This window comes from Oncorhynchus masou, chromosome 27 (assembly GCF_036934945.1).
Source record: "Oncorhynchus masou masou isolate Uvic2021 chromosome 27, UVic_Omas_1.1, whole genome shotgun sequence".
Classification (NCBI taxonomy): Eukaryota; Metazoa; Chordata; class Actinopteri; order Salmoniformes; family Salmonidae; genus Oncorhynchus; species Oncorhynchus masou.
The window spans coordinates 6,012,747-6,031,326 of NC_088238.1; the positions used below are offsets into that span (position 1 = coordinate 6,012,747).

Sequence of the window (18,580 nt, forward strand, 5' to 3'; positions counted from 1 at the left end):
GGCGGCCTAGAGGCGTGGGGCGGCCTAGAGGCGTGGGGCGGCCTAGAGGCGTGGGGCGGCCTAGAGGCGTGGGGCGGCCTAGAGGCGTGGGGCGGCCTAGAGGCGTGGGGCGGCCTAGGCGTGGGGCGGCCCTAGGCGTGGGGCGGCCTAGAGGCGTGGGGCGGGGCGGCCTAGTGGCTAGGGGCGGCCTAGTGGCTAGGGGCGGCCTAGTGGCTAGGGGCGGCCTAGGGGCTAGGGGCTAGGGGCGGGACCAATAGAATGTGATTTGGGTTGTTTTAAGAGAAGTTAATTTAAGAGATGTTTATACAGAGTGTCATTTCTCCAGGAGAAGAAGTGACTCGCCAGCCAGCGTCTTGTGACCTGCGTTAGTTGTCAGTCCTGTTCAGGAGAATTACATTTGAGGTCACCGGGTTCGACGTTGAATCTTGATTATATTTGGGGATGGGCTGAATTAATATGGAGCCGTTGGAGCTGTTCTCTCTTCTCTCTCCCATCTCTCTGTGTGTCTCTCTCTCTGTGTGTGTCTCTCTCTCTGTGTGTGTCTCTCTCTCTGTGTGTGTCTCTCTCTCTGTGTGTGTCTCTCTCTCTGTGTGTGTCTCTCTCTCTGTGTGTGTCTCTCTCTCTGTGTGTGTCGACTTCAGCCAAGTCCATCTGGGAACACCTTTGAGATTTCAGTCAGGCTCGATGTGTTTGTTTTAGCTATTTTACTTAGTCAAGCCCACTGCTCCTCGGGGAGCCCGGGCCATTGACAACCTTTTAAGTATTTTAGTGTTTTCTAGGTGAAATAATATATAAGACAATCTTTCTTTTCCATTAGACTTCTTCTTTTTTTTAAAAAGAATAACCCCCGAAGGAAGTCATTGTCTCCTTGATGTTTGAGAGAAGCCATTACTTCTGGTCAGGGACGTGGAGGGACGTGGAGTGACGTGGAGGGACGTGGAGTCTGGAGAGGCTCCTCTTTCTGTCCTTATTTACCTGTCGATCTGTCACTTCCTCCTCTCTCTGGAAGAGTGGAGGAGGGAGAGTGTTTTTGTGGAGGGGAATAGAGAGGGGGAGAGAAGTCATTGAGGCCTCGCTCCTCTTTTTCTCTCTTCTCCCTCTTTTTTTTCTCCCACCCCATCAACCAATCACACGCTGTGTTTGATGAGCCAGGGACGGCAGTGATTTTAAGATGTGCAAGATTACTCCAGTGAAGAGCAGCACTCCCAGAACTACTTCTCTCCCCGCTCTCCCGTCGGTCTCTCTCCATATCCTGCCATCCCCGGTTTTTAATTAACTTTTCTTGTCATCTTGAAAGAGCTCGCTCTACAATTTTGCTAAAAAAACCCACAAAAGCCTTTATCTAGCTGTAACTTGTAATTTGCTCTTCTCAGTGGGTTCTTTTTTTCAAGTCAGAGGCTTACTTCCCTTCATGTCCCATTTTAGATGAAAGAATATGAAGCTGTTACTAATGGAGTGACAGCGAACATTCAGTTTGAATGGAATTATTAACGTGTCCGCGTGTGTGTGTCCGCGTGTGTGTGTGTCCGCGTGTGTGTGTGTCCGCGTGTGAGTGTGTGTCCGCGTGTGTGTGTGTGTCCGCGTGTGCGTGTGTGTCCGCGTGTGTGTGTGTGTCCGCGTGTGTGTGTGTGTGTCCGCGTGTGTGTGTGTGTCCGCGTGTGTGTGTGTCCGCGTGTGTGTGTGTGTCCGCGTGTGTGTGTGTCCGCGTGTGTGTGTGTCCGCGTGTGTGTGTGTCCGCGTGTGTGTGTCCGCGTGTGTGTGTCCGCGTGTGTGTCCGCGTGTGTGTGTCCGCGTGTGTGTGTCCGCGTGTGTGTGTCCGCGTGTGTGTGTCCGCGTGTGTGTGTCCGCGTGTGTGTGTCCGCGTGTGTGTGTCGCGCGTGTGTGTCCGCGCGTGTGTGTGTGTGTCCGCGCGTGTGTGTGTGTGTCCGCGCGTGTGTGTGTGTGTCCGCGCGTGTGTGTGTGTGTCCGCGCGTGTGTGTGTGTCCGCGTGTGTGTGTGTGTGTCCGCGTGTGTGTGTGTGTCCGCGTGTGTGTGTGTCCGCGTGTGTGTGTCCGCGTGTGTGTGTGTCCGCGTGTGTGTGTGTCCGCGTGTGTGTGTGTCCGCGTGTGTGTGTGTCCGCGTGTGTGTGTGTCCGCGCGTGTGTGTGTGTCCGCGTGTGTGTGTGTCGCGCGTGTGTGTGTGTCGCGCGTGTGTGTGTCGCGCGTGTGTGTGTGTCCGCGCGTGTGTGTGTGTCCGCGCGTGTGTGTGTGTCCGCGCGTGTGTGTGTCCGCGCGTGTGTGTGTGTCCGCGCGTGTGTGTGTGTCCGCGCGTGTGTGTGTCCGCGCGTGTGTGTGTGTCCGCGCGTGTGTGTGTGTCGCGCGCGTGTGTGTGTCGCGCGTGTGTGTGTGTCCGCGCGTGTGTGTCCGCGCGTGTGTGTCCGCGCGTGTGTGTCCGCGTGTGTGTCCGCGCGTGTGTGTCCGCGCGTGTGTGTGTGTCCGCGTGTGTGTGTGTGTCCGCGTGTGTGTGTGTGTCCGCGTGTGTGTGTGTGTCCGCGTGTGTGTGTGTGTGTGTGTGTGTCCGCGTGTGTGTGTGTGTGTGTGTGTCCGCGTGTGTGTGTGTCCGCGTGTGTGTGTGTGTGTCCGCGTGTGTGTGTGTGTGTGTCCGCGTGTGTGTGTGTGTGTCCGCGTGTGTGTGTGTCCGCGTGTGTGTCCGCGTGTGTGTGTGTGCGTCCGCGTGTGTGTGTGTGCGTCCGCGTGTGTGTGTGCGTCCGCGTGTGTGTGTGTGTCCGCGTGTGTGTGTCCGCGTGTGTGTGTGTTTGTCCTCAGGTGAGTACTTGGAGAAGATCATTCCTCTGGTGGTGAAGTTCTGTAACATAGACGACGATGAGCTGAGAGAATACTGCATCCAGGCCTTCGAGTCCTTCGTCAGGAGGTGAGACACGCGTCCTATTTTTAAACGGCTTCAGAGTTAGGGAAGGGGTATTTGTTTTTATGTTCAGAGAAACACAGAATGACAGGGAAAAAAATGAATCCCGGGAATTCTCAGTGAACGTGGGTAATTTATTCACGTCCACCCGAAAATGTTTGACCTGTGTTGTGATTGGATGCTCTCGTCTCTCTCCTCGTCTACGTTTAGCCTCCCACTGTTTCTGTGATTACAAACCCTTTCATCCGTTCTATCTTGTGCCTTTTATGGATTGCATCAAACAAGTGTTTGGGAGAGAGGCAGAACTAGTGTTGGGAGATGACTGTGGTGCTGTCTGTCCTCCCAGATTACCACGAGGAGAAGAAAGGCTGAGAGATGGGCGTCTTTATTAGTGGAAACTAAACGCAACTCAACCATGAAGGACTTTTCAATCTCTCTATCTCTCTCTCTCTCTCTATCTATCTCTCTCTCTCTCTCTCTCTCTCCAGGTGTCCAAAGGAGGTTTATCCACATGTGGGCACTGTCATCAGCATCTGTCTGAAGTATTTGACCTACGACCCCAACTATAACTACGATGACGAGGATGAAGATGAGAATGCCATGGATGCTGACGGAGCAGACGAAGACTATCAAGGTAAACACTCTGTCACACACCACAGACTCAAGGTACTGTGAGAGCTCATGGTCATTCAACCTCGGGTTGATTTATTTATCCCGGTTCGTCTCATTCAGATTATCAACTAGTATATCGGATTTGTAAATAGCCACAGGATAGTTTTTTTTCAATACCGTCAATTATTTTTTTAAATTTTTATAAATGTGAATATCTGTAGCTGCTAGTTAACACCTACAGTCAACTTGTTCAACGCGTTAGGAGATAAAGCAGATGTCGATCTTCATTTCACCTGTCACATTATTTTCCATTAGTTCCTCAGAACAGTTAAACCAGTCAGGTGTTTTTGTAAAAAAAGGCACAACAGGAGAAAGAGGGAGTTGAGTCCGTAGAGTTCTGTGTTTTGAGTCTCTGTTGTGCAGCACATCAGGTGATGAAGTTACACTTGGGATGGAATCCACTACTAAATGTAATCCACTACTGAATGGAACCCACTACTGAATGGAACCCACTACTGAATGGAACCCACTACTGAATGGAACCCACTACTGAATGGAACCCACTACTGAATGGAACCCACTACTGAATGGAACCCACTACTGAATGGAACCCACTACTGAATGTTTACCATCAGATATCTTGTAATGTCTTTCTGCCAGAAGTCACAGAGCTCTGGAGGTTTCTGAACAGCGGCCATTTTGTCCCTGTGCTTCCTGCCTAGTGTGTTGTCTCTTCTCCGTTCTTCTCCCCTCTGCTCCGTGTGCACATGCTGCTCTTCTTTCAGAAAAGCATGCGTCACAACTTTAATCATTTGCAAAAAATGTCTCTCTTGCTTGTAAATGTCCACGCTCACCGAAAATGACATCCGGTAGCTACTAGCTATGCTTGTGTAACTTTACATTGGGTAGCTACTAGCTATGCTTGTATAACTTTACATCCGGTAGCTACTAGCTATGCTTGTATAACTTTACATCCGGTAGCTACTAGCTATGCTTGTTACTTTACATCCGGTAGCTACTAGCTATACTTGTGTAACTTTACATTGGGTAGCTACTAGCTATACTTGTATAACTTTACATCCGGTAGCTACTAGCTATACTTGTATAACTTTACATCCGGTAGCTACTAGCTATACTTGTATAACTTTACATCCGGTAGCTACTAGCTATGCTTGTATAACTTTACATTGGGTAGCTACTAGCTATGCTTGTATAACTTTACATCCGGTAGCTACTAGCTATGCTTGTATAACTTTACATCCTGTAGATACTAGCTATGCTTGTATAACTTTACATCCGGTAGCTACTAGCTATGCTTGTATAACTTTACATCCGGTAGCTACTAGCTATGCTTGTATAACTTTACATCCTGTAGCTACTAGCTATACTTGTATAACTTTACATCCTGTAGCTACTAGCTATGCTTGTATAACTTTACATCCTGTAGCTACTAGCTATGCTTGTGTAACTTTACATCCGGTAGCTACTAGCTATGCTTGTGTAACTTTACATTGGGTAGCTACTAGCTATGCTTGTATAACTTTACATCCTGTAGCTACTAGCTATGCTTGTATAACTTTACATCCGGTAGCTACTAGCTATGCTTGTATAACTTTACATCCGGTAGCTACTAGCTATGCTTGTATAACTTTACATCCTGTAGCTACTTGCTATACTTGTGTAACTTTACATCCGGTAGCTACTAGCTATGCTTGTATAACTTTACATTGGGTAGCTACTAGCTATGCTTGTGTAACTTTACATTGGGTAGCTACTAGCTATGCTTGTGTAACTTTACATTGGGTAGCTACTAGCTATGCTTGTATAACTTTACATCCTGTAGCTACTAGCTATGCTTGTATAACTTTACATTGGGTAGCTACTAGCTATGCTTGTATAACTTTACATCCTGTAGCTACTAGCTATGTTGTATAACTTTACATCCGGTAGCTACTAGCTATGCTTGTATACCTTTACATCCTGTAGCTACTAGCTATGCTTGTATAACTGTACATCCTGTAGCTACTAGCTATGCTTGTATAACTTTACATCCTGTAGCTACTAGCTATGCTTGTATAACTTTACATCCTGTAGCTACTAGCTATGCTTGTATAACTTTACATCCTGTAGCTACTAGCTATGCTTGTATAACTTTACATCCTGTAGCTACTAGCTATGCTTGTATAACTTTACATCCTGTAGCTACTAGCTATACTTGTGTAACTTTACATCCGGTAGCTACTAGCTATACTTGTGTAACTTTACATCCGGTAGCTACTAGCTATGCTTGTATAACTTTACATCCTGTAGCTACTAGCTATGCTTGTATAACTTTACATCCTGTAGCTACTAGCTATACTTGTGTAACTTTACATCCGGTAGCTACTAGCTATACTTGTGTAACTTTACATCCGGTAGCTACTAGCTATGCTTGTATAACTTTACATCCTGTAGCTACTAGCTATGCTTGTATAACTTTACATCCTGTAGCTACTAGCTATACTTGTGTAACTTTACATCCGGTAGCTACTAGCTATGCTTGTATAACTTTACATCCTGTAGCTACTAGCTATGCTTGTATAACTTTACATCCTGTAGCTACTAGCTATACTTGTGTAACTTTACATCCGGTAGCTACTAGCTATACTTGTGTAACTTTACATCCTGTAGCTACTAGCTATGCTTGTATAACTTTACATCCTGTAGCTACTAGCTATGCTTGTATAACTTTACATCCTGTAGCTACTAGCTATACTTGTGTAACTTTACATCCTGTAGCTACTAGCTATGCTTGTGTAACTTTACATCCGGTAGCTACTAGCTATACTTGTATAACTTTACATCCGGTAGCTACTAGCTATACTTGTGTAACTTTACATCCGGTAGCTACTAGCTATACTTGTATAACTTTACATCCTGTAGCTACTAGCTATGCTTGTATAACTTTACATCCGGTAGCTACTAGCTATGCTTGTGTAACTTTACATCCGGTAGCTACTAGCTATACTTGTGTAACTTTACATCCTGTAGCTACTAGCTATGCTTGTATAACTTTACATCCTGTAGCTACTAGCTATACTTGTGTAACTTTACATCCTGTAGCTACTAGCTATGCTTGTGTAACTTTACATCCGGTAGCTACTAGCTATACTTGTGTAACTTTACATCCGGTAGCTACTAGCTATACTTGTGTAACTTTACATCCGGTAGCTACTAGCTATACTTGTATAACTTTACATCCTGTAGCTACTAGCTATGCTTGTATAACTTTACATCCGGTAGCTACTAGCTATACTTGTGTAACTTTACATCCGGTAGCTACTAGCTATACTTGTGTAACTTTACATCCGGTAGCTACTAGCTATACTTGTATAACTTTACATCCTGTAGCTACTAGCTATGCTTGTATAACTTTACATCCGGTAGCTACTAGCTATACTTGTGTAACTTTACATCCGGTAGCTACTAGCTATACTTGTATAACTTTACATCCTGTAGCTACTAGCTATGCTTGTATAACTTTACATCCGGTAGCTACTAGCTATACTTGTGTAACTTTACATCCGGTAGCTACTAGCTATACTTGTGTAACTTTACATCCGGTAGCTACTAGCTATACTTGTATAACTTTACATCCTGTAGCTACTAGCTATGCTTGTATAACTTTACATCCGGTAGCTACTAGCTATACTTGTGTAACTTTACATCCGGTAGCTACTAGCTATACTTGTATAACTTTAAATCCTGTAGCTACTAGCTATGCTTGTATAACTTTACATCCGGTAGCTACTAGCTATACTTGTGTAACTTTACATCCGGTAGCTACTAGCTATACTTGTGTAACTTTACATCCGGTAGCTACTAGCTATACTTGTATAACTTTACATCCGGTAGCTACTAGCTATACTTGTGTAACTTTACATCCGGTAGCTACTAGCTATACTTGTGTAACTTTACATCCGGTAGCTACTAGCTATACTTGTATAACTTTACATCCGGTAGCTACTAGCTATACTTGTGTAACTTTACATCCGGTAGCTACTAGCTATACTTGTGTAACTTTACATCCGGTAGCTACTAGCTATACTTGTGTAACTTTACATCCGGTAGCTACTAGCTATACTTGTGTAACTTTACATCCGGTAGCTACTAGCTATACTTGTGTAACTTTACATCCGGTAGCTACTAGCTATGCTTGTGTAACTTTACATCCGGTAGCTACTAGCTATACTTGTGTAACTTTACATCCGGTAGCTACTAGCTATGCTTGTGTAACTTTACATCCGGTAGCTACTAGCTATACTGCTCTCAGCCTGCCTGCTCTCAGACCTATAGGACTCTTCACCTCTTCAGTAGAGACCTAATAGGACTCGTCTCTTCAGCTATCTGCCTCCGTGTGAGAGAAGTCAGAACTAGTTCTATCTATTAAATGTGTCTTCCATTTTCAGTAGTCTTACTGTGTGCAGAATAGCCCCCCAGTTGTAAGTCCCCACTGCACTGACACGGTTAGTGTGTCGTTTGTTGCTATGACTGTAAGAGCTCAGCCAGAATGACAATCTGTTGCTTGGCCACGCATGAGCACTGTGACATAAACAATGTACTAAATATTAGTAAATATTGAAGGCAGCCAGCCAGCCTCCCTCTCTCCCTTTGTCTCTCTCTCCCTCTCTCTGTCTCTCTTTCTCCCTCTGTCTCTCTCCCTCCCTCTGTCCTATGGCCCCTTCCTCTTCTCTGTCCCCTCCCTCCTCTGTCCTCTCTTCCCTGACTCACACACTCTCTGGTTGTCATGTCTCTCCTCTCTGTCCTCTCCCTCCTCTCTGTCCCCTTCCTCCTCTCTGTCCCCTTCCTCTTCTGTGTCCCCTCCCTCCTCTCCCTCCTCTGTCTCCTCCCTCCTCTCTGTCTCCTCCCTCCTCTGTCTCCTCCCTCCTCTCTGTCTCCTCCCTCCTCTCTGTCTCCTCCCTCCTCTCTGTCTCCTCCCTCCTCTCTGTCCCCTCCCTCCTCTCTGTCCCCTCCCTCCTCTCTGTCTCCTCCCTCCTCTCTGTCTCCTCCCTCCTCTCTGTCTCCTCCCTCCTCTCTGTCCCCTCCCTCCTCTCTGTCTCCTCCCTCCTCTCTGTCCCCTCCCTCCTCTCTGTCCCCTTCCTCCTCTCCCTCCTCTCTGTCCCCTTCCTCTTCTGTGTCCCCTCCCTCCTCTCCCTCCTCTCTGTCTCCTCCCTCCTCTCTGTCTCCTCCCTCCTCTCTGTCTCCTCCCTCCTCTCTGTCTCCTCCCTCCTCTCTGTCCCCTCCCTCCTCTCTGTCCCCTCCCTCCTCTCTTCCCTGACTCACACACTCTCTGGTTGTCGTGTCTCTCCACCAACCATAGTGTATGCTCCCAGAATGCTGAAGTATTTCAATTATAAAGTGGCTCTTGACAACAACAAGTGTTTTTTTTTTTTGGAGCCTGGAGTGTTGCTCGTATCTTCTACATCACTAAGCTTAGTTTGCCAGTCATCCATAAATCATATTCCTGCTTATTCCTATTGGCTGGTTCCTTTAATAATTAATGGTGTTGACTGACTGGCTGTGTGTAGCTAGCTTGTAAACAGGCCCAGGGCAGCACAGTGTTGGGACTGGTCTCATCAGGCCCAGGGCAGCACAGTGTTGGGACTGGTCTCATCAGGCCCAGGGCAGCACAGTGTTGGGACTGGTCTCATCAGGCCCAGGGCAGCACAGTGTTGGGACTGGCCTCATCAGGCCCGGGGCAGCACAGTGTTGGGACTGGCCTCATCAGGCCCGGGGCAGCACAGTGTTGGGACTGGTCTCATCAGGCCCAGGGCAGCACAGTGTTGGGACTGGTCTCATCAGGCCCAGGGCAGCACAGTGTTGGGACTGGTCTCATCAGGCCCAGGGCAGCACAGTGTTGGGACTGGTCTCTTCAGGCCCAGGGCAGCACAGTGTTGGGACTGGTCTCATCAGGCCCAGGGCAGCACAGTGTTGGGACTGGTCTCATCAGGCCCAGGGCAGCACAGTGTTGGGACTGGTCTCATCAGGCCCAGGGCAGCACAGTGTTGGGTCTGGCCTCCTAGTCTGTGATGATTGAGTGTATCTCTGTCAAACTTCACAGGTCAAATCTCATTGGAAGGATTTGAGGTTAGGCCCTGGAACAACCATGTGATGACAGTATTGTTTGTGGTCGTCGGGTGGTAGTCAGGTGGTCACTCTAGACTAGTAGCTGTGCTGTGTGTAACCTGTGTTTGAGATGCGGTCGTCTGGTGGTCGCCGGGTGGTCGTGAGGTGGTCGCTCTAGACTAGTAGCTGTGCTGTGTGTAACCTGTGTTTGAGAGGTGGTCGTCAGGTGGTCGTCAGGTGGTAGTCAGGTGGTCGCCAGGTGGTCGTGAGTCTATATCTCCTAGTGGTCGCTCTAGACTAGTAGCTGTGCTGTGTGTGACCTGTGTTTGAGATGTGGGTGTTTTCTACCAGCTAATGTAACTATTGTCATCTGCTCTAATACTTAACACCTGCTGCTAGACTGTGTTATCTAACCTCACATTCCCAACGCCCTTTTGACCTCTGACTTTTTTTTTCAGTTATGTTATATTTTTTTTTTTACAGGAAGTGATGACGAGTACAGCGACGACGACGACATGAGCTGGAAGGTTCGCCGTGCGGCCGCCAAGTGTCTGGACGCCGTGGTCAGCACACGCCACGAGATGCTGCCTGAGTTCTACCGTACCGTGTCGCCCGCGCTCATCGCCCGCTTCAAGGCACACACACACACACACACACACACACACACACACACACACACACACACACACACACACACACACACACACTGCCTCTGTGTTCCTCTAGGTCTACATCTTCCAGGGAGTTTTACCTAGCCGTTGGGCATCTGTTTTGTGTTGTTTGTTTGCTCTCTGAGTCGAGGGTTACTAATAAGTAAAAGCAATTTGATGTCGACATTTGTCACAAAAAGGGCTGTTATCAATACTTTTTGATTGGTTGATGTATTGATTGGTGGATTGATTGTAGGAGCGGGAGGAGAACGTGAAGGCTGATGTATTGATTGGTGGAATGATTGTAGGAGCGGGAGGAGAACGTGAAGGCTGATGTATTGATTGATGGATTGTAGGAGCGGGAGGAGAACGTGAAGGCTGATGTATTGATTGGTGGAATGATTGTAGGAGCGGGAGGAGAACGTGAAGGCTGATGTATTGATTGGTGGATTGATTGTAGGAGCAGGAGGAGAACGTGAAGGTTGATGTATTGATTGTAGGAGCGGGAGGAGAACGTGAAGGCTGATGTATTGACTGATGTATTGATTGTAGGAGCGGGAGGAGAACGTGAAGGCTGTATTGACTGATGTATTGATTGTAGGAGCGGGAGGAGAACGTGAAGGCTGATGTATTGATTGGTGGATTGATTGTAGGAGCGGAAGGAGAACGTGAAGGCTGATGTATTGACTGATGTATTGATTGTAGGAGCGGGAGGAGAATGTGAAGGCTGATGTATTGATTGTAGGAGCAGGAGGAGAACGTGAAGGTTGATGTATTGATTGTAGGAGCGGGAGGAGAACGTGAAGGCTGGTGTATTGACTGATGTATTGATTGTAGGAGCGGGAGGAGAACGTGAAGGCTGATGTATTGATTGTAGGAGCGGGAGGAGAACGTGAAGGCTGATGTATTGATTGTAGGAGCGGGAGGAGAACGTGAAGGCTGATGTATTGACTGATGTATTGATTGTAGGAGCGGGAGGAGAACGTGAAGGCTGACGTGTTCCATGCCTACCTGTCGTTGCTAAAGCAGACGCGTCCTGCTCAGAGCTGGCTGTGTGATCCAGATGCCATGGAACAGGGAGAGACTCCACTCACCATGCTGCAGAACCAGGTAAAACACACTGAGAGAGAGCGAGAGGCACCGCCCAGGCCTTAAGTTCTACAAGCCAATGGTCTCATCAGTGGGTGATGTTATTTTAGCCAAGGATCCTAAATATTGGCTGTGTGATGTTTCAATAAGACACATTTTCGGGCTGTTTTGGCACATTCCCTACTAGCCTGGTCTGCATCACACCAATGTAATACTCACAGAGAGAGAGCGGGTCGAGAGAGTTGAATGTCTATATCTCCTAGTGGTAGTTCTAGTATGTCTATATCTCCTAGTGGTAGTTCTAGTATGTCTATATCTCCTAGTGGTAGTTCTAGTATGTCTATATCTCCTAGTGGTAGTTCTAGTATGTCTATATCTCCTAGTGGTAGTTCTAGTATGTCTATATCTCCTAGTGGTAGTTCTAGTATGTCTATATCTCCTAGTGGTAGTATGTATATATATCCTAGTGGTAGTATGTATTAGTCAGTGGTATGTCTATATATATCCTAGTGGTAGTATGTATTAGTCAGTAGTATGTATATGTATTAGTCAGTAGTATGTCTATATCTCCTAGTGGTAGTATGTATTAGTCAGTAGTATGTATTAGTCAGTGGTATGTCTATATCTCCTAGTGGTAGTATGTATTAGTCAGTGGTATGTATTAGTCAGTGGTATGTCTATATCTCCTAGTGGTAGTATGTATTAGTCAGTAGTATGTATTAGTCAGTGGTATGTCTATATCTCCTAGTGGTAGTATGTATTAGTCAGTGGTATGTATTAGTCAGTGGTATGTCTATATCTCCTAGTGGTAGTATGTGTTAGTCAGTAGTATGTATATATATCCTAGTGGTAGTATGTATTAGTCAGTAGTATGTATATATATCCTAGTTGTAGTATGTATTAGTCAGTAGTATGTATATATATCCTAGTGGTAGTATGTATTAGTCAGTAGTATGTATATATATCCTAGTGGTAGTATGTATTAGTCAGTAGTATGTATATATATCCTAGTGGTAGTATGTATTAGTCAGTAGTATGTATATATATCCTAGTGGTGGTATGTATTAGTCAGTGGTATGTATATATATATCCTAGTGGTAGTATGTATTAGTCAGTGGTATGTATATATATCCTAGTGGTAGTATGTATTAGTCAGTAGTATGTATATATATCCTAGTGGTAGTATGTATTAGTCAGTAGTATGTATATATATCCTAGTGGTGGTATGTATTAGTCAGTGGTATGTATATATATATCCTAGTGGTAGTATGTATTAGTCAGTGGTATGTATATATATCCTAGTGGTAGTATGTATTAGTCAGTAGTATGTATATATATCCTAGTGGTGGTATGTATTAGTCAGTGGTATGTATATATATATCCTAGTGGTAGTATGTATTAGTCAGTGGTATGTATATATATATCCTAGTGGTAGTATGTGTTAGTCAGTAGTATGTATATATATCCTAGTGGTGGTATGTATTAGTCAGTGGTATGTCTATATATCCTAGTGGTAGTATGTATTAGTCAGTGGTATGTATATATATCCTAGTGGTAGTATGTATTAGTCAGTAGTATGTATATATATATATCCTAGTGGTAGTATGTATTAGTCAGTGGTATGTGTGTGTATATATATATATATATATATATCCTAGTGGTAGTATGTATTAGTCAGTGGTATGTCTATATATCCTAGTGGTAGTATGTATTAGTCAGTGGTATGTATATATATCCTAGTGGTAGTATGTATTAGTCAGTAGTATGTATGTATATACATCCTAGTGGTAGTATGTATTAGTCAGTGGTATGTGTGTGTATATATATATATATATATATATATATCCTAGTGGTAGTATGTATTAGTCAGTGGTATGTATATATATCCTAGTTGTAGTATGTATTAGTCAGTGGTATGTATATATCTCCTAGTGGTAGTATGTATTAGTCAGTAGTATGTATATATATCCTAGTGGTAGTATGTATTAGTCAGTGGTATGTATTAGTCAGTGGTATGTCTATATCTCCTAGTGGTAGTATGTATTAGTCAGTGGTATGTATTAGTCAGTGGTATGTATATATATCCTAGTGGTAGTATGTATTAGTCAGTGGTATGTATATATTTCCTAGTGGTAGTATGTATTAGTCAGGGGTATGTCTATATATCCTAGTGGTAGTATGTATTAGTCAGTGGTATGTATTAGTCAGGGGTATGTCTATATATCCTAGTGGTAGTATGTATTAGTCAGTGGTATGTATTAGTCAGTGGTATGTATATATATCCTAGTGGTAGTATGTATATATATCCTAGTGGTAGTATGTATTAGTATGTGTATATATATATCCTAGTGGTGGTATGTATTAGTCAGTAGTATGTATATATCTCCTAGTGGTAGTATGTATTAGTCAGTGGTATGTATTAGTCAGTAGTATGTATATATCTCCTAGTGGTAGTATGTATTAGTCAGTAGTATGTATTAGTCAGTGGTATGTATATATCTCCTAGTGGTAGTATGTATTAGTCAGTAGTATGTATATATCTCCTAGTGGTAGTATGTATTAGTCAGTGGTATGTATTAGTCAGTAGTATGTATATATCTCCTAGTGGTAGTATGTATTAGTCAGTAGTATGTATTAGTCAGTGGTATGTCTATATCTCCTAGTGGTAGTATGTATTAGTCAGTGGTATGTATTAGTCAGTGGTATGTCTGATATTTCTCCCTCCCACCGGGTGCTGCTGCAGGTGCCAATGATCGTTAAGGCCCTGCATAAGCAGATGAAGGAGAAAAGTGTCAAGACACGACAGTGCTGCTTCAACATGCTGACGGAGCTGGTCAACGTGCTGCCTGGAGCCCTCACACAACATATCCCTGTCCTCGTACCAGGTAGGTTACTACCCTAAACCCTGGAGCCCTCACACAACATATCCCTGTCCTCGTACCAGGTAGGTTACTACCCTAACCCTGGAGCCCTCACACAACATATCCCTGTCCTCGTACCAGGTAGGTTACTACCCTAACCCTGGAGCCCTCACACAACATATCCCTGTCCTCGTACCAGGTAGGTTACTACCCTAACCCTGGAGCCCTCACACAACATATCCCTGTCCTCGTACCAGGTAGGTTACTACCCTAACCCTGGAGCCCTCACACAACATATCCCTGTCCTCGTACCAGGTAGGTTACTACCCTAACCCTGGAGCCCTCACACAACATATCCCTGTCCTCGTACCAGGTAGGTTACTACCCTAACCCTGGAGCCCTCACACAACATATCCCTGTCCTCGTACCTGGTAGGATACTACCCTAACCCTGGAGCCTTCACACAACATATCCCTGTCCTCGTACCAGGTAGGTTACTACCCTAACCCTGCACCTTCACACATCATATCCCTGTCCTCGTACCAGTCATGTACAATATAACTTGCTCTCAGTGGCAAGTTTATTAGCTACACCACCCTGTTCATAAAAATGTTTTGCTTTTACAGACAGTGAGTCATGTGGCCGTGGCTTCCTATATAAAGCAGGCAGGCATCAAGGCATTCAGTTACTGTTCCATTAGAATGGGTAACCTACTATATAAAGCATACAGGCATCAAGGCATTCAGTTACTGTTCCATTAGAATGGGTAACCTACTATATAAAGCAGGCAGGCAGGCATCAACGCATTCAGTTACTGTTCCATTAGAATGGGTAACCTACTATATAAAGCAGGCAGGCATCGAGGCATTCAGTTACTGTTCCATTAGAATGGGTAACCTACTATATAAAGCAGGCAGGCATCGAGGCATTCAGTTACTGTTCCATTAGAATGGGTAACCTACTATATAAAGCAGGCAGGCAGGCATCGAGGCATTCAGTTACTGTTCCATTAGAATAACCTACGGTGTGACGGTTCTAGTATCTCAGAAACGGCCTCCTGGGCTTTTCACGCACAACAGTGTCTAGGGTTTACAGAGAACAGTGTGACAAACAAAAACATCCAGTCAGCGGCAGTCCTGTGGGTGGAAACAGCTCGTTGATGAGATGTCCAAGGAGAATTACAAGAATCATGCAAGCTAACACAAACAGGAAAATAACGGCTCAGAACTCACAACTTGTCGGTCCTTGTCACGGATTGGCTATTGCAGCAGACGACCACCCTGGGTTCCTGTCAGCTAAAAACAAGAAGAAGCTGCTCCATTGGGCGGGCCATCACCAACACTGGACAATTGAAGAGTGGAAATGTTTCAGTGCCCTGATGAATTCTCGCTGTTCTGGAGGCAAAGGGGGGTCTGACCCGGTACGAGATGGGTGTACTGAATGTGAATCTGAAATGTGTACCCCAGACACCACACACACGAGAGGCTGGAAGCAGCGTTGGATCAGCTACAGAGCTTCATTTGCCCTGGAGCATCTCTTGCTCAAGGGCACAATGGCAGTCGTTGGCACCCCGAGATTCTGATCTCACTCCTGCCAGACTTTTACCCCAGGCTAGCCTGGGCTCTCACCCAACACCTCTGTGCTGGTCCCAGGAACAAAGCTCCCGCCATGGGCACGTTCTCCAGCCTCATCCATCTGGTCTGGAGGTCACTCTCTCTCTGACGGAGGCTGACTGACTCAGACTGTTTTTGGTTCTTATGAAGCTGTGACATTAAATGCCTTTCACGTCTTAGTGGAATGAGAGTTATTGAGTTGACAGGAAATATGCTGAAGTAGAAAGTTAATTATTTGACCTAGCCAACGTGTTACACTAGAGGAATAGATTGATTATTTGACCTAGTCAACGTGTTAAATCAAAATCAAATCAAATGTATTTATAAAGCCCTTCGTACATCTGCTGATATCTCAAAGTGCTGTACAGAAACCCAGCCTAAAACCCCAAACAGCAAGCAATGCAGGTGTAGAAGCACGGTGGCTAGGAAAAAACCCCTATAAAGAAACCTAGAGAGGAACCAGGCTATGAGGGGGGTGGCCAGTCCTCTTTTGGCTGTGCCGTGTGGAGATTATAACAGAACATGGCCAAGATGTTCAAATGTTCATAAATGACTAGCATGGTCAAATAATAATAATCACAGTAGTTGTCGAGGGTGCAGCAAGTTAGCACCTCAGGAGTAAATGTCAGATGGCTTTTCATAGCCGATCATTAAGCTACCACTCCTGCTATCTCTAGAGAGTTGAAAACAGCATGTCTGGGACAGGTAGCACGTCCGGTGAACAGGTCAGAATTCCAAAGCCGCAGGAAGAGCAGTTGAAACTGGAGCAGCAGCACGGCCAGGTGGACTGGGGACAGCAAGGAGTCCTCAGGCCAGGTAGTTCTGAGGTATGGTCCTAGGGCTCAGGTCCTCCGAGAGAGAGAAAGAAAGAGGGAATTAGAAAGAGCATACTTAAATTCACACAGGACACCGGATAAGACAGGAGAAGTACTCCAGATATAACAAACTGACCCTAGCACCCCGACACATGAACTACTGCAGCATAAATACTGGAGGCTGAGACAGGAGGGGTCAGGAGTCACTGTGGCCCCATCCGATGACACAGGGCCAAACAGGAAGGATATAACCCCACCCACTTTGCCAAAGCACAGCCCCCACACCACTAGAGGGATATCTTCAACCACCAATTTACCATCCTGAGACAAGGCCGAGTATAGCCCACAAAGATCTCCGCCACGGCACAACCCAAGGGGGGGGGGGGTGCCAACCCAGACAGGAAGATCACATCAGTGACTCAACCCACTCAAGTGACGACCCCTCCTAGGGATGGTATGAAAGAGCCCTAGTAAGCCAGTGACTCAGCCCCTGTAATAGGATTCGAGGCAGAGAATCCCAGTGGAAAGAGGGGAACCGGCCAGGCAGAGACAGCAATGGTGGTTCGTTGCTCCAGAGCCTTTCCGTTCACCTTCACATTCCTGGGCCAGACTACACCCAATCATATGACCCACTGAAGAGATGAGTCTTCAGTAAAGACTTAAAGGTTGAGACCGAGTTTGCGTCTCTCACATGGGTAGGCAGACCATTCCAAAAAAAATGGAGCTCTATAGGAGAAAGCCCTGCCTCCAGCTGTTTGCTTAGAAATTCTAGGGACAATTAGGAGGCCTGCGTCTTGTGACCGTAGCGTACGTGTAGGTATGTACGGCAGGACCAAATCAGAGAGATATAGGTAGGAGCAAGCCCATGTAATGCTTTGTAGGTTAGCAGTAAAACCTTGAAATCAGCCCTTGCCTTAACAGGAAGCCAGTGTAGAGAGGCACTGGAGTAATATGATCACATTTTTTGGTTCTAGTCAGGATTCTAGCAGCCGTATTTAGCACTAACTGAAGTTTATTTAGTGCTTTATCCAGGTAGCCGGAAAGTAGAGCATTGCAGTAGTCTAACCTAGAAGTAACAAAAGCATGGATGAATTTTTCTGCATCATTTTTGGCCAGAAAGTTTCTGATTTTTGCAATGTTACGTAGATGTAAAAAAGCTGTCCTTGAAACAGTCTTGATATGTTCTACAAAAGAGAGATCAGGGTCCAGAGTAACGCCGAGGTCCTTCACAGTTTTATTTGAGACGACTGTACAACCATCAAGATTAATTGTCAGACTCAACAGAAGATCTCTTTGTTTCAGGGTTTGTCCCGGGGTAGTCAGGGTTTGGCCCAGGGTAGTCAGGGTTTGGCCCAGGGTAGTCAGGGTTTGGCCCGGGGTAGTCAGGGTTTGGCCCGGGGTAGTCAGGGTTTGGCCCGGGGTAGTCAGGGTTTGGCCCGGGGTAGTCAGGGTTTGGCCCGGGGTAGTCAGGGTTTGGCCCGGGGTAGTCAGGGTTTGGCCCGGGGTAGTCAGGGTTTGGCCCGGGGCTGTCCTTTCTAAACTACCTTTTTGGGGAGAAACCCGTTTTTCTCGTTTCCCCAATATGCTCCTCCTCCCCAATAGTACCGCTGCACTGCTTCAGTACCCAACCGCTGATACAATGGGGTTATTTAGGATCAATTACAACGAGAAGCTTTCTGGTTATTTTGTGTTTTCTCCTTCCCTGAATGCACCAGGGGAGTGGAGGATCTGAAAGAGGCTGGTCATCAGCCTGTTGTATTGACTCTCACTGGGAACCTTCCCCTGGCCGTATTGACTCTCACTGGGAACCTTCCCCTGGCCGTATTGACTCTCACTGGGAACCTTCCCCTGGTTGTATTGACTCTCTCACTGGAAACCTTTTTATTTTTAGTAAATAAGCTCTCTGTTATTTTCTGTTCCCTGAAACAGAA

The 18,580-nt window shown here is 45.8% G+C and overlaps 1 protein-coding gene across 1 annotated transcript in view; it reads left to right on the top strand.

The window, feature by feature from the left end:
• Positions 1 to 18,580, top strand: part of LOC135515584 (cullin-associated NEDD8-dissociated protein 1-like) — a 59,804-nt gene that overhangs the window by 22,388 nt on the left and 18,836 nt on the right. Inside the window, 5 exon segments of the mRNA XM_064939206.1 lie at positions 2,805 to 2,910; positions 3,393 to 3,538; positions 10,105 to 10,256; positions 11,241 to 11,381; positions 14,104 to 14,245. Of these exon segments, the coding sequence (XP_064795278.1) occupies positions 2,805 to 2,910; positions 3,393 to 3,538; positions 10,105 to 10,256; positions 11,241 to 11,381; positions 14,104 to 14,245 (687 nt within the window).